Source organism: Sturnira hondurensis, unplaced genomic scaffold, assembly GCF_014824575.4.
Source record: "Sturnira hondurensis isolate 20B ecotype Veracruz unplaced genomic scaffold, ASM1482457v3 Scaffold0022215, whole genome shotgun sequence".
NCBI classification, from domain to species: domain Eukaryota; kingdom Metazoa; phylum Chordata; class Mammalia; order Chiroptera; family Phyllostomidae; genus Sturnira; species Sturnira hondurensis.
In genome coordinates, this window is record NW_028094846.1 from 3,396,923 (window position 1) to 3,412,938 (window position 16,016).

The window sequence follows — 16,016 nt, forward strand, 5'->3', positions numbered from 1 at the left end:
GCAGGGAGCCGAGAGGCCGGGGCCATCGGGCCAGAAACAGGGGTTTCTGCTAAGGGGTTAAGCCACCAAGGGAACCCAGTGGGTTTCAGTGACGCAGGATTTTCAGTGTCAGATCTGGGACAGCCCTGGGCCAGCCTGGGCATCTGGCCACTCCAGAGACAATCCGGGCTCGGCTGTGGGGAGTCTCCAAGGTCTCCAACAGGACCGAATTCAAGAAGGAGCTGTGAAAATGACTTAAGGATTGTGTGTTGCTTCTGTGCCCACTTGTTGGTTTTTTTCATGACAAGGCATCGAATTACTCTGTAGGTTACAGGCTCCCCCTAAAATGCACTGGACGGGACTTCACGATGCTGGGCCACTGGGAGCATCGCGTGGATGGAATCACGAGAGCCGAGCACAAAAGCTGAATTTTGCTCACTGCTTTGCTCCCATGGTAACCGGAGAAATGCTCATTTGCTGTGGGGGAGATAGATCCCAACCCTGGCGACTACGGTTGGCCTGGGCTTTACGTTTCAGATCCATAATCGTTAGATACCAGACCACGGGGCTGAGGATCAGTCTCCTCTCCACAGAGGAGCTGAGGAACTTGTCTTTTTTAGGGGGCCATTATAATAAGGCAGGGATTCTGGTATCACGGCGAGAACAAGAAGCTAAAACATGAGAACCAGAAGCTGAAGGGGAGGAGGCTTTGGTGGAAGAATTTCACCGCCCCAGAGAAACGCTCTGAGCGTTTTATACATCTGTATCCGCATTTACCGTATTTACTCAATTTATACAGCTCTGTAACTCAGTTTTACAAGCATTCACTTATTTCAGTTTCTACGGATGCCATTTCCCTCCCTTGTCTCTCTTAGCCCCAACTAGCTTGTCCTCTTCAACAATAAATTCATATACTATATTCCCTGGCCAAGACATTAATTTTTGTTTTTGTGCATATGGTTTGCTTTTGGGGGCTTCTGCATATTTACACAGATGATTCACTCTGTCAGGACACAGACACAGTTTTCCTTTTGACCGCACCCCTGTACAGCCCATAGTACTGGAGATGCTTTTTTTACATGTAAAGAAATTCTTAAACACCCTCTCTCCCAAGATAGATAGTTACTCCATTTTTGTAAGTTAGCACATGGAGACAGCTGACTGCCGGGGACCACACTAAGGTGGAGAAGTGAGCTAAATTTGAACTCAGATCTTCTAAGTGAGACTTCAGTGAAGTTCTGGAACTCTGGGTCAAAGCCTGGAGGCATCTGAATGTGTCTGTAATAACCCAGGAGGGCTGACGCAATCAGATGAGATTGAAAACACTTTAAAAGCAATGTCCAGATCTCCACTCTTGCCACCTTTTGTTTGTAGTAAGTGAGAGCACTTGTGATTTTTCAGACATAGAGAATGACCCCTGAGAAACTTGGGTTTTGAGTGCTTTAATTAATAAAGTAATACTTTCACTTTTCCACTCTTTTCCTCAGGATCTTTGGCTCTAAGGCATTCCTAGCAGATAGAAGTTAAAAGTGGTTCAGGTAGGAGTCAGGTTTTTTCTCCATGAGTTGCTCTGATTCACATGCAAATGGAAAGAGAAGACATCCTGTATGCCTTTGACTATTCCTCATCTAGCACCTTCTGAAATGCTAGCAGTATTTTTGTGTGTGGGGCGCTTCTCCTAATCTCCTGTTCATCTTTACTCTAAGTACCTTCATTGAACTCTTCCTGCTGGCCGTTTCTGCTAGGGGCTGACCTTGAACTTCAGTCCTGAAAAGCTTCCTCTGTGGATGAAGGTGTGGTCACCATGCAGCAGGGACCACGGAACCCTCTGGAGGAGACTGATATCCTGGATATCAGTAAGCTGCTATCCTGGAGGAGAGGCAGGCCAAGGTGAAGCCTGCTCAGAGCACTGCATCTAACAAGGCTGCTCATTCCTTCACCTGGGCAGCTCCCAATTTGTCTGATGTCCTTGATGGTCAAGAAAAAAGAAGATAAAATCCTGAGCCCCGCTGAGCCAGACCACATTGCCTTTCTGAGTGTGAGTTGGAACCCAAGGAGGATGGTCAGCTTCCCAGGGCCTTGAGGGAAACAGCAGAGGTAGAGGCACTGGCCGTGCCGGCGCCGTGGGGCCGTGCCCAGCCCGCCCGTTACCTGGCATGGTCCCATTCACGTAGCCGTTGACCGTGTACATGATGGACGATGACCGGCTCCAGCTCTTGCTTTCATCAAACACCGCGAACATCAGTATGTGCTGCTTGTCAACCATCTTCTGAACCCCGCCCTCGCTCAGGGTGCCTGGGAAGGAAAGGCGTGCTTGTCAGTCGCGCCCCGGAGAGAGAACCACCCCCATTGCTTCTTCCCAGACAGCGAAGCGTTTAAGGCAAGCGACCCGTCACAGTGAAGGCAACTCGAGGAAGATCTTATTTCCAAAACAGCACCTTTATCCAGTCATGATGATGGGGGGCTTGTTAAAATCCTGTGTGCCCTCTGGCACCTCACAGCCTTGAGGACTGGGGCTTTAAAGGTAAATGTGATCTGGCACACAGAGGACATTTGGTGACTGTCAAGGCTTTAGTAAAAGTGTCCCTTTCCTCCACCCACCCCTGTGCCAGGCCAACACAAAGGCACCACAGCTTGGATGGTAAAAACATTGCCCTCCAGGTTCAATCCAGCCATCCTGCTTATACAGGGATGGCACACCAGGTACTGGTGGAGAGATTCGGGATGAACCCATTCTCACATAGGGAAAGATGCAGCTGAACGTAGAAGGAACAGAGAGCTGTTTCTCAGTTTTAATTTCTGTGGGGCCACCTCAGTATCCTCTAGACCTCAGGCAATGAACACGTGTATCTGTGCAGTAAGCACACGCACTAGGAATTTGTGTACATGCAGACAGAGGGTGAGCTCATCACATCATTCCCCACAGTGCAGTTTTGTGTGGTTGGTTGTTCGTTTTGCTGAGAGATGAGCTGAATTCTTCTTGGGTACAGTGAACATGCAGGCCTGCTGCTCAGAAGCCCAGCCAGCGGCGTTTCGTGTAAAGCGGACTGAGTGTGTTGGCAACCCGCCACCCGGAGTGTTTGGCTTTTTTAGAAAAGAGTGAGCTGGCATCGTGTGTGTTTGTAGACCAAAGCTCAGGTATGTTCAAGTTCTTTCCAAGTGTGATCAGCAGAGTGCAGGCTGCTGTGCAGAAAACAAAAAGACTTGGCTTTGCCTTGATCAGTGGCTCAGTGGGTTGGGCATTGTCCTGTGGACCGCAAGGTTGTGGGTTCAATTCCTAGTCAGGGCACATGCCTGGGTTTTGGGACAGGTCCCCAGTAGGGGGCGTGTGAGAGACAGCCAATAGATGTTTCTCTCTGCCATTTCTTCCTTTCTCTCCCCCTTCCCCTCTCTATAAAAATATATAGATAATTCCCAGTCAGGGCACATGCCTGGGTTGCAGGCCAGTTCCCAGCAGGGGACGCATGAGAAGCAACCATACATTGATATTTCTCTCTTTCTCTCCTTCCCTTCCCTTCTAAAGATAAATAAATAAAATCTTTTAAAAACATATACAGATAAATCTTTTTAAAAAGGAAAAGGGGGCTTGGCTTTGAGGTAAACATTACAGACCACTCGGGCTTGGCCTCAGAGCAAATTCTCTGACAGGCATTCACTTGGGAGTGGCTCCAGGACTGAGAGGTGGGGGGGGCGGCGCTGGGAGGAACAGCGGGGGCTTCCAAACCCTCAGGCACCATCGTGCACAGCGGTCCGGTGTCCACACCCTCCGCCCTCTGCTCGGTTTCCTGCAGGTTCCCAGATTCTCCCGAGCCTCATTCCATCACAGTGCTCCTCACCGTTCCAATGCCTTTGACTTTGGGGTGTTTTTTTTTTTACCTTTCTTACAAATAAGCAGAGGGCCGATCAGCCCGGAGTTGAAGTCCTGTATCAGATTCTCGTAGGAGTAGTAGATGTATGTGAGGCACGGCGGGTCGTCACCGGTGGGCCCACTGTCCTCACTGATAGTCCACTCGTAGGTGTATTCATGGCCTGGAGCGACGGCATCGTCCATCTTCTCCACGGGAAACGTGTGGTCCGAGTAGGAAGCACCTGGAGGATAAAGTTCGTGAGCACCCTTGGACAGTCGGGGAGGACGGCTTTGTCATCACCCTCAAATTCGAAGGAACCTGAAAGCTCTATAGAGATACCTGACCCCCTCTGTGGTGAACCATCATCATTTGGAAAGATTCTCATTATATCCACTTACTTCATGATTATAATAAGGGCTTGAGTCCATGGTGATCTGAAGTGATTAAGGCGTGTTACTAGTACTTCACTGGAGGTTGAGTCAATTAACTTCCCAGGGTCTCTAAGTAGTTATTATTTCAATGTAATCAGAGAATTGAATCACCTTTGCTCAGTGAACCACCGCAGAATATGAAAATGGGTTGTATTTTCTCTGTGGGGCTTAATAAGTCCTCTTATATTTTTTTTAACAGCCTACTGGCGCAGGATGCAACTATCCTCAGACCCATTTACACATTGTTCTGTTTTGAAGTGTACGTTTTCCATTTCCTGTTTCCAACCACTGCCACCTTCACCCCGTTTCATTGCTGTATCACATCTCCACCGCCTCATCGTCCCAGCTCCTTCCCCAGAGTCTAGCTCCTGCCTGAAGTTGAGTTGCCCTTAGGCCGTGAAAAGTGTCCACCCCCCCAAAGTTTGGATGTCTTGCTTCATACACCCACAGACCCACCACTGACCCTTCCACACACTCCTCTTTGTCTGCCGGTGACAGAGGGGAGGATGTATTGTAGAAATCGGTCTTCCTCCTTGGAGAGAGGCCACTGAGATTCTGCAGATTAAAAGAATTGCAGAAGGTTGGGGCCTGCTTTCGACAACCAAAGGAAGATGTGGCTAGAGATGGAGCAAGGGCGGTCAGGAAGGGGAGAGGTCAGCGCCATGGACAGCCACGGGGGACGGGCAGCTTCCCGTCTGCGACGCTCCTCTCTAACTGGGTGAGAGTTTCACTGGCCTCGGCTGGTGCCAGAATCTCTCTCTGGGATGCAGGTCTCTTCGTTTGGCACAAGATCTTGATAAACTCCTTGAGGTGGAAGGTGAGACCATCAGAGTGTGGATGTGGGCAGACAAGAAAGATATTTTAAAAAAACAACTAAAATGTTTTACACGACAGGGTGAAGCGCCCGGGGATACCATTCTTACTGAAGCGACTGTGCTTTTTGAAAACAAAAATGCTTAATTTTTCCCTTCCCTTTCCCTGTTCCTTTTCTTTTCTTTATTCCTCTCTTTCTCTGTTTTGCCGCCTTTATTAAGTTCCAAATTACATGTAATAAAATCCACCAATTCTAAGTACAATATGCGCTGAGCGTTGGCAAATGCTCACCGTTCCACAGCTGTCGTCGCAACAAAGGCATAGAACGCGGCCCTCGCCCCAGAACCTCTGTCGTTTGTGCCATTCGTAGGCAGTGCCTTTTCCTGCCCCCTGGACCCGGACCCCCGCTGATCTGCTTTCTGTCGCTGGGTTTTGTTTTCTGATAATGTCGTAAAAATGGAATAATGTCGTAAAAATGGAATAATACACCTTGCGCTCACCCGGTTAGTGTGAGTACGGTGTATCTTTTTTTATCCTTTATTTTTCACTTGTCTTTCGTTTAAAGGGGACTGCTTGAGTTCTGCATACAGTGGGTGTGGGTTTTTATCTCACTGTACAATCTGTCTCTTTTTGTATTTTTAATATCATTATTGAGATGGTTGCATTTACATCTACCTTCCTGTTATTTTCTATTTGTCCACTTGGTCTTCGTTCCTTCTTCTCTTCTTTCTGTTTTTTTTTTCTTGGTGGATTATTTTTTATTGTTCCTTTTTATCTCCACTATTGGGTCCTTAGCCTTGCTTTGTTTTCCACCTTGTAGACAGAATGTTCCTTAAAGCCCCAGATCTTAGTCATGTTCCTACTCCAAACCCTGACGATGGCTTCTTGTTTCCCAAAGTCCCTACCATGGGCCCCAAGTCCAGGATACGCTCCAATCCTACTCCCCTCTCCATTGTCCTTCTGTGTGACTCGTTCCCCAGGGACCTGTGTATCAGTAACTCGGGCCCCTCTGAGTTCTCGGGACATGCCAATTCCACCCTGCCTCAGGGCCTTTGCCAAAACTATTCCCTCTGCCCAGAGCGCTCTTCCTCCCTTTCTTATTTTGGATACATGTGTGCTCATCCTTCAGACGTCAACCTCAGTGTAAGTTTATCGCAGCCCTGGGCTCTTACGGTGCTATGCATGTTTTACTTTTACAGCACTCTTCACAGTTTAGAATTAAACATGTGGTATTATAGGATTAATTTCACTTTCTCCTCCTAGATAACCGTCATTGCACCCTGCACATAGTGTGACCCGAGTGAGCTCCGCAAAGGCAGGTGCTGGGCTGTATTTGTCTCAGTGTCTCCGGTGCCTGTCACTGTACCCGGCACGGGCAAGAGGCTCTGTGACTGTTTTACTGAACTCTTAAGATTTCAGGTCCTTCGGGCTAGAACCAAGGTCCTTGAGTCATAGCTCATGGGTGCGTTCTATTAGAACTGCACGTGTTAAAACCAATGAAATGCCAAGGTTAACAATATGGGAATATTATATAAGAGGCTGGACTGTTGGTGTCTCTTAAAAACAAAACAGAACCTGATGACTTGGTGCCACAGGACCAAACTCCTGCACAGAATTTGCCTGGACATGAGTCCCAACTGTCCCCTCAGATAGGACACAGCTCTCTAATCACCAGACCCTGCTGGACTTATTTTTCATTGATTTGAAAAATAAGCCTCCGTGAGTGTCTGAGTGTGTGACCCTTATGCTAATGCAAAGCATAACATGGGGTTGTGTGTTTTTCCTTTTCCGAAAAGGCAGCTTGACATCGATAACCATGTTTACTATAGACCATGCTTTCACTCCGCTGATAAGAAGGACTTGAGTTTTCAAAGGGTCAGGCGCTGACAAAGGTCAAAAGCTTAAATAACGTCCGGTAATACTGTTCTAGTCCCATCCAAAAAAAAAAAAAAAAAACGCATTTATGAGCAAGAGTCTCTGATAATAAACAGGAAGGGTTTCTCTGGAAAGTTGCAAAATAGCTTCTACAGCAAAGCACAAACAGGGCCGATAGGACAGCGGTGCCCTTGGGTCCGGCCTCGTCTGTGTGACGGGGCGCGCGTGGTGGACTGTTGACCGGGTCTGTCTTGAAGCGAGTTGCCGGGCCTTAGTCAGGGCCTCGTGTTTTGTGGCCCCGTGAAGTGAAAACAGAACATTCCTGGACGAGATCCTTGCGGGGTCCCAGCCATTAAAACAGCCCAGGGGGTGCCCCTGGTACATCGTTCTCTGTTGCCTTCCCAAACTTGTGGGAGGACGAAGCACAATATTTGTGGGGGACAGAGGACTTTCTCTCTCTTTGGGTAAATGCTTGTCCTTCAGGTATCAGCTTAAACGTCAGCTGACTCACTCCCTAATCTCTGATTGTGTATCTCATAACAGGCATATATATATATATATATATATATATATATATATATATATATACATGGATGTGTATCATCTGTGTTTATGCTATGCATAGATACACACGACAGCATTATATACTACATCTGTGTACCGGCACTCATCAGTATTCAGGTAAATATTCGTGAGATTACATGATTAACGATACTTCTCCTAGAATAGGAGATTCTTTGTCATGGTGGTTGTTCCACTTGCTAATTGTGTATATTTGGGAAGCTTCTGATCTCCCGTTGAGCCTCAGTTTTCTCCTTCATCATTAGATAACATAACCCTGGCAATGACGTTGTTATTTTAGCTGGGTTAGGAAGACCCGGAAGTACATGAAACATGTCTGGCACCCGCCCATCGCTGTGGTGCCTCTGGTGACCCACATCAGCATGTGGGCCGTTTCCCAGCCTCTTCCCTTACGTTTGACTTCTAGTAAGATGTACCCGAAGTACTCTTGAGTTCTCTTAACACGAGTGAGAAAGACTGAAGGTGGCAACGGATGGATTCTAAAGGTGGTAAAGGCTGGTGATCAGATTAGGTAACTACTCACAACCAGCAGCCAAATTAATACATTTCAGAGCCAGGGAAAATAAACACGGCCTCTACTTTCTCAGCCAGTCCTCAGTCCCTCAGTCTAGTCCAGTCATCATGATGACCATCATCATCGTTGTCATCATCTTCATCACTATCATCTTATCACCATCATCTTCATCACCACCACCACCATCGCCATCACCACCATCACCACCACCACCACCATCGCCATCATTGCCATCATCACCACCATCATCACCGTCTATCGATGTTCTTAGCTCTCTTCCAGGCACCAGGGCACCAATGGAAGGAGAGCAGCCTGAGACCCTCAGAGACTCACAGCCCAGTTAATAGTTAACAGTGGGGTACCTGCTGGTACCCTGGTTGCCATAAATTTCACCCCTAGAATTTTCCTAGTGCCCTTCCGTGGAGATGCCGCAGTTAGAACCCGTTATTCTTACATAATGAGAACCGATCAATAGAAGCATCTAAGAATCCCCGAAGGGGCCGTAACGTGTGCTGGCTTTGGAGCGTGAGTGATTTTCTGATGATAGTGAACTCATGTTTAAATGTTCCGTGTTTCACACCCAGGTTTAACTGAGCACCTGGTGGTTTATAAATGTTCATCTAGTTGACCATAGTAAATTGCGGAGAATTTCACATTCATATATTAGTTACATATACAGATTTCAAATAACTGAGTGAATGATTTTAAGCTTGCTCTATTACTGAAAAGGTGAATTTGGGGCATCTTGACACAAACAGTGAACAATATAGATTTAGACACAGAAGTAGATCCTGTAATTATACTGAGTGAGGATTACTAACGAGATAGTTCGGGCATAATTTTATCAATGCTTTTTTCCTTTTCACTTCAAAGTATTTTATTTTACCTTGAATCTAGAATAAAACAGGCGCATCGTATCTTTGAATTGGCAACCTGCGTAATAGGAGGTGTGAAAGATAAACAGCTCTTCAGAAGAAGCAATTTTACAAAAAGCATTTTTTTTTGGTAAATCTAATTTTGACTCTGTAATCAAAATAAGTTGAAACTCTTAATGGAAAAGAAGAGAAACGCACAGGAAACACCATTGTTCTGGCACACAAAAAGTCCTTGTTCAGCGGCGTGCTAGATGAAATTCTTTACACAGGGTGGCCCTTCATTTTACATTGACTCAGTTCTGTCCACTTCCTGATGAGTCCTTCCTCAGCTTTGTAATGTGTTTACCCTTGTCCTGATGAACAAATTATTTGCCAAAAGGCTCTCAGTATTTTTTTTTCAAATGTGAAATGGTGTGACCAGTTTGGGCAAGTGAAGTTACATAAAGAGTCCCTTTGGTCATCCATTTGGGTGTTCCTTCATGAAATCCTTCCTTGTTACTAGTTTTCTTTTTTTTTAACAGCTCTTTTCCTCTCCATTTAATTATCTTAGTGAATGCTTCAGTGTGCCTTTAAAGACTCTGAGGATTCTTTTAGAAGCTTTAATTGAGGCAATGGGAACACTGGAATGCCGGGATTTTGTAAAGGGGCCGGTCCCACTGCACAAGGCCTGCAACTCTCTTTTGAAGGGGGGTTCACACTAATTCTCATGACTAGATTAATGAGAATTATTATGTTAGCTCTTACAGTTTGTTTCAGGTACTTATCATACACTCAAAGAAGTTTCTATGTTGGGCAAAATATTCAGATGAAAAGTGAAAAATGTAATTGCCTATATTAAGTCAAACACTGGAATGTTCTGGAAAAACCTAGAAGACTAAGTTTTCATATAGAGAATTTGGCAACACTTAGATGCAAAGAACAATCTCCAGTGGAAATTTTATTTTTTTAGATTTTATTCAGAGAGTTGGCTTACCAGCAGAAAGCTGAATATTATAGAATTTTTAAAATATTTTATTTATTTATCTTTAGAGGGGAAGGGAAGGAGAGAAGAAGAGAAATATCAATGTATGGTTGCCTCTTGTGAGTCCCCTGCTGGGAACTGGCCTGCAACCCAGGCATGTGCCCTGACTGGGAATCGAACCGCGATCATGTGGTTCACAGGCCCGCGCTCAATCCACTGAGCTACACCAGCCAGGGCATGAATGTTATAGAATTTTATACTATAGTGCTTATAGTGTAACTCACATACTTAAAATATGAGAAAATAAATAAGAGGATAATGGAAGATTCATCTTGAAACAAACTTTTAAAGGTGATAATTGCACAAAGAACTTCAAAGATCTTAATGAACAACAAAATTTGCTGGAAGGTGCACCACTACAATCAAACAGTCACCACACACTAGTTACAGAGTTTCTGAAATTCTAGCCTCAAACCAAAACTCTTTTAGTGACGGAAAGTTTAAAAGTACTTAGGTACAGTTACTCATTGCAGTTTAAAACATATTCCTATTCAAGACATTTCTGAAGGAAACGACCTTGTGAGCATTTTTATAAATCGGGATCTGCCCATCCTGACGGGGGTTGCGCATCCCTGCTCCACGTGCTGCTGAGGTTGCCCTCAGGCACACCTGGGGAGGGTGTCCCCCGGGCGCAGTTGAGAAACGCCAAGCTGCGACTCAGCCTTTATGTCAGAGGCTGCCAGTTTATGGATGACAGGCCAGCGTGAGACTCCCACACCAAGCGCGGTGACACATTTCTTGTCCAGAGCCTAGACTTCCAGCCATCACCTAATGTAAGCACAGCCAAGAATTCCAAAAGGAGCCGTGGAGAGAATGCAAAGGAACCAAGGCTCCCGGGCAAAACGATGTACGAAATCTGTGAATGAAAGCTCAGGGTCTTTACCTGTGAGTGATACCAGAGGAAAATAACATCAGATTGCATTTAGAATCCGTCGACTCTTAGACTGCACGTAGTTCCAACATTCACGGGTACCTGTAAAATCTCACGGTAGGCTGGAAATCGCGGTTTAGGGAGGAATTAGACTTTGGCGTCTCACCCTCTGTTTCAAAAGGTATACTGAGGAGGTATACCATTTAGAAAGATTTGTGCCCAAAGTAATTAAGAGGAAATATCTTGGGCACTCCATCTGGACAAGGTAATTATTCAAAACGACTTACTCCTCATGTGCTCGGGATAACTGACATTTTTTTTCTGGGCCATTTACTTCATTTTGGCCTCTGAAGTCTGTGGGACTGTTTTATCGCATCTGAGTAGGACGACACTATCCAAAGCCAAGGCCTTCGTTCGCTCTCAGCTTCTGGAAGCAAAATTTAATGCCTGCACTCTACACAGCTATAAAGCAACCACCCAGCAAGACCCAGCATTATTGTGCGTCGACTGTGTGCCTAGAAGTTTCCCGGTACAATGACCAATAACCTTAGCGGGAAAGGAATTGCTAATCCCATTTCATAGATATCAAACTGTGGGTTAGTGGTAAAGGAAATTGCTGAAGTTTGCTTAGGGCTCACGTCCAGGCATTCTGGCCCTGAAGCCAGCATTGCTCCCAGGGCTATCTCTCCTTCCGGCTGATGAGAGTAGGTTTCCAAATCCTGGTGGGGCCCAAAGGTTAACTCCTGCATAACGAGGGCTGCTGGCCAGCTTGTTTGGTTCTCTGGTTAAGCTCAAGCAGCCACAGGGATGAGGATTGAGTCCGCTCGACCGATCACTTGTCTCGACCTCCCACCGTCCATTGCTCAGCTATCTACCTCTGAGATAAAGAAATCCAGACTCTCAGGTAGCTAGCCCAGCGTGGAGTTTCTTTCCACTCCTGCAAAAATAATTCAGACCGTAGCAGGAGGCTATGGGGGAGGGCGAATGTCAGGCGTGAGGACTGTCTTGTCATTTCCAAGACAAAACTTGACTTTCCCACCCACCTGTGTTTACCGTCCCTAGAGTCGCGGAACCGGGGGCAGTCAGCAGGTGACCGGTGGAGGGGGTGGGGGCCTTTGAAACCGCCGCTCATAAATGATTGCTGGCTGTGGGGGAGTGTAGAAACAGATAAACAGAGAAGGAAGAGGGACAGGGTTGCAAGGTTCACTTCCTGTGCAAACAGCCCGGCTTGGAACACAAAGTTCACGGCACTGCCTCCTCCCACATTTGAAATGGGACCTGCATGGGACATTGAGAGGGTCCTCTCCTCTGGCAACACAGTGCTGACTTCCCGACGCCGTCACCTAGGAGCCTCGCGAGGAGGTCGAGGGGTTGTTCCATGTCACCGTATGACTGCAGGGACACAGAAGAGACAGACTCCTACACACACTGCCTCGCCCAGAGTCTTGACAAACTGGTCCTTTAAGGTGCCTGAAATTTCACAGCTAACGCTTCATCGGTTTTCCTCCAGCCAAAGAGCGAGCACTGGGGAGGGCAGGTCACTGCCCTCCTGCCAACGGCTCATTCCTTGGCAGAGATGGGTTTGCACAGACAATAGTAAAAGGACATCCATGCATCATCGGCTACACGTCGAACTGTCTGAACACCAGAACAACATTCATTGTGATGTAACTGACATGTAACATCATTTGGACAAATTTTGATCCAAGAATCACCCTTTCTATCATAGCTGGTATTCTATCAAGTGCTTTTCACATGCTAGGCATTGTTCTAAGACACCCTGATGACAAGCCTGTATAAAGAGGGCCTGATCATTATTTTCATCTCACAGATGGGAAGAGAGAGGCACAGAGAGGTTATCTCACTTTCCCCAAGTCACACAGTTAGTGTCTGAGCCAGGACTTGTGCCAGGCAGGCTAGTTCCCGACCTGCCTTGGAAACCACTCTCCTAGTCACCCAGTTACTCTCTTCACAGGCGTGACGGTTGGAACACGTGGGAGAAAGAAGATTTGTGAATTATAGGAGGTCTAAAGTTATTTTTAAGTGTTACGGTGCTGACACCTATTACAACATGGATACAGTTTTCTTATATCAGTTCCTAACAGAACTCTGCTCTGTTCGTTATGGACACCAGTGTAATGGAAGTGATTAGAACAATGTCAACATCCCGTGGCTGACGTGGTCCCTTTTACCTCCATCATTCTCATGATCTTCACTGTCACTGTCCTCATTATCATCATCGTCATCGTCATCATTTACCGAGGGCTGTCCAGGTTCCAGGAACCATGTTTATTTAGCACAACACCTAAACAACCTCATTTAATCCTCAGAGCAATACTATGGAGCGGGTACAACCGTTCCCACTTTATAGACAGGAAAACTGAGGCTCGGGGATGCTAAGGTCATTCAGCCAGAAGTGGTACAGCTGGAATTTGAACCTAAGTCTGCCTTCAAAGCTTATGTCTTTAAGCTTTCTCTGAGCGTTCTGACACGCGGCCGACGAGATGGTTTCAAACGTTTGACGCTGGTGTTAAAGAGTTGTACATTTTTCCCTCGTCAGAGGGACAGGAAGTTCCTCTTACCTTCTGAGAATTTACTGTACTTAATTCCTTGAGGGTGGATGCTTAAGGGCTTGTCGGCCTTATTTTTGAAGTGGACTTTCACAATGTCTCCAACTTCAGCATATAAAGTAGGCCCAAGGAGTCCTATGGAAGCAAGGATACACACATCAGGATCACCAGAGACGGAGCTGCTAAGTACACACACATGCACAGGCACACACGCACAGACACCATGCAGAAAATCCCGAGCGAGAGCCGCCGCTTCTCCAGGTTTCGGGGACGACCCACTTGCCTCCCATCTAGACGGCTTTGCCAGCTCACCAACTCGACATCACATGCAGTCAGCTAAGGACGGGAGAAGGCAGTGACACCCGCCCTGGCTCAACGTCAGTCAAGAGACCAGGAGCAATCGCTCTGGCCATGCCCGCCCCCTTCTGACCCCCAGTCATTCCTCAGAGAGGACCTCTGGTCATGAAAATAAAGATGTTCATTTTCAGTTGTCCGGGGTGACGTAAAGAACATGTTTTCACAGAGGCAGACCCAACACCCTCATGCATGAAAGCGAACACTGTCAGCCAGGAGCCTGAACAGCTCTCCCACCCTCTCCTTTGCCCAGAGACAGCCTGGGGGAGGGGGGGGGGCTGCCCTGGGTTCCCAGGAAGGGAGCGCAGCAGGCAGCAGGCACCCGGTCCAAGCACTTTTGGCTTGGGAAGGACCGCGGCGAGTCCGCTACTCCACCGCCCTCCACGCAGGTGAGGAAGGCACTGCGGCCAACAGGGCAGCCCATGGCCACAGCGCTGTTAGAGCCTTCGGGGACAAACATGTCATCATTTTCCTTGAAAAAATGCAAAGGCTCAAGCTAGCCATTTGAAAGCCTAAGAAAGGATTTCTGAAAATGAGCCCCGCCCGGCCACCTGTCCAGGGCAGGCATCTGTCTTCAGACCTCAGGGGCTGCGGCCTAGCACCTAAGCCCCCCAACTCACAGCAAGGTCTGGGCTCATGCTGCAGAGGTGGGGCCCACGACTGCTCCTGTTCCTGCTGGGCTGGAATCACACCCACCAGCTGAGCGGGGCACGAAGCAGGGGAAAGTACCGGTGACACAGAACGAGGCTGGGGACGGGGAAGTCACCGAGTCAATGACAGTGTGCAAAGCCAGAGCTTCTCACTCACCATCGCAGGCTTTGTCTTTGCACCAGATTTGCCCCCTTGTATCAACTCCTACCAGCACCCAGAGGTGAGAGAGATCATCCCTGGCCATCAGGGCTTCACAGGTAGGGAAGGGCCTTTGGGCGTTTAGGAAGATGCTGCATAAATGGATGCTACAATGCCTGGGGCTCATGTAAAACACACCTGTCCACCAGATATGCGGGGTGGACAGGGAGATACCATTTCCAGGGCACAGGGCTTACACAGAGGTCATCTATCAAGGTCTGTCTGCTTCTAATTAGTGAGGATGCATCGGGAAGTCACTGCAAAAGTTAATCACCTCAGAGTAGTCTGAGCACACTACCGCCTCCAAAACTATCAATGCCTTCTTATTGCTTAAAGCGTGGTCTCCAGCTTCGCGCTGGTCCTTCCTGTGGCTTACGGGGCTCTCAGTGCCATGGCTCGCCCAGCGCAGACATCTGAATTCAGTTAACTCAGCAGAAGCCACAGAAGGCAGGGCTCTCCGTACCCGCCCAGTGCCTCGTTCCGCAGGCCTTGGGAAAACGTTTCCCGGCCCATTTTCCCTTCACCCGCCTACAGTTTAAGTTAATTAAGTAGCTCTTAAGTATCGATTGTGTGTACTGGGGCTGGAACCAGAGCTACAAAAAGGAACAGACTCTGTGACAGAGGACAGGGGATCCTTTTAAAAATTTCCTGCCCACAGTTACAAACTGAATTGTATTAGCAACCTCATAGCCCCTGGTGAAGGCAGTGTCTCTTCTAGGGCAGGCTGATCCAGCTCAGCTTTCAATCCCATCATTCCCTGTTTCTTCTGAGTCTTTATCCTCTCTTCTATTGCAATCTTCCCTTGAGAACTTAGGTAATATTTTTAAAAGATCTTCTTTATTTAATTTTAAAGAGAAGGGAAGGGAGGGAGCAAGAGAGGGAGACAAACATGGATGTGTGAGAGATACGTCAGTTTGTTGCCTCTCGCGCTCCCCCAACTGGGGAACCAGCCCACAAGCCAGGGATGTGCCCTTACTGGGAATCGAACCTGTGACCCTTCAGTTCACAGGCTGGCACCAGCCAGGGCACACTTAGATATTTTAAGTCACTGTATTCCTTTTATAAAACCCCCAAATATCCTTAAACCTCTTATTCCCTTCCAGAACTCCCCTATCTCTCCACCCATTTGGAGCCAAGTTCCAGGAAAGGTTATCTGTAACTCCCTCCTGCTTCCGCTTCCTTGTCTTCCACTCCCTTCTGCGGCTCTGCTTCTGTTAACCAGAGGAGACAGCGCTAGGGAAACCAGGCAACGAGAGAGCGTTTCTGGAAGGGGAGCATTGAATGTCCTAGAAATGCCCAGCCAGAAAAGGCCTGGGAAAAAAACACTGTTCCTGGCATCTACGCAGTCACAGACGGCCCCTTTTGAGAGAGATTTTCGAGAGATTTTTGTGAGCTCGCCTTGGAGCAGGGGTCACGGGGAGAGGAAATGATACC

At 47.4% G+C, this 16,016-nt stretch overlaps 1 protein-coding gene across 3 annotated transcripts in view; it reads right to left on the bottom strand.

Annotated features, from left to right (window-relative positions):
• Nucleotides 1–16,016, bottom strand: part of F5 (coagulation factor V) — a 53,822-nt gene that overhangs the window by 34,098 nt on the left and 3,708 nt on the right. For all 3 annotated transcript variants that reach the window (XM_037034894.1, XM_037034893.1, XM_037034892.1), the window contains exons 3-5: nt 13,392–13,514; nt 3,856–4,068; nt 2,131–2,274 (exon numbers count right to left, since the gene is read on the bottom strand). In XM_037034894.1, coding sequence (XP_036890789.1) covers nt 2,131–2,274; nt 3,856–4,068; nt 13,392–13,514 — 480 coding nt within the window. The remainder of the gene's footprint in view (nt 1–2,130; nt 2,275–3,855; nt 4,069–13,391; nt 13,515–16,016) is intronic.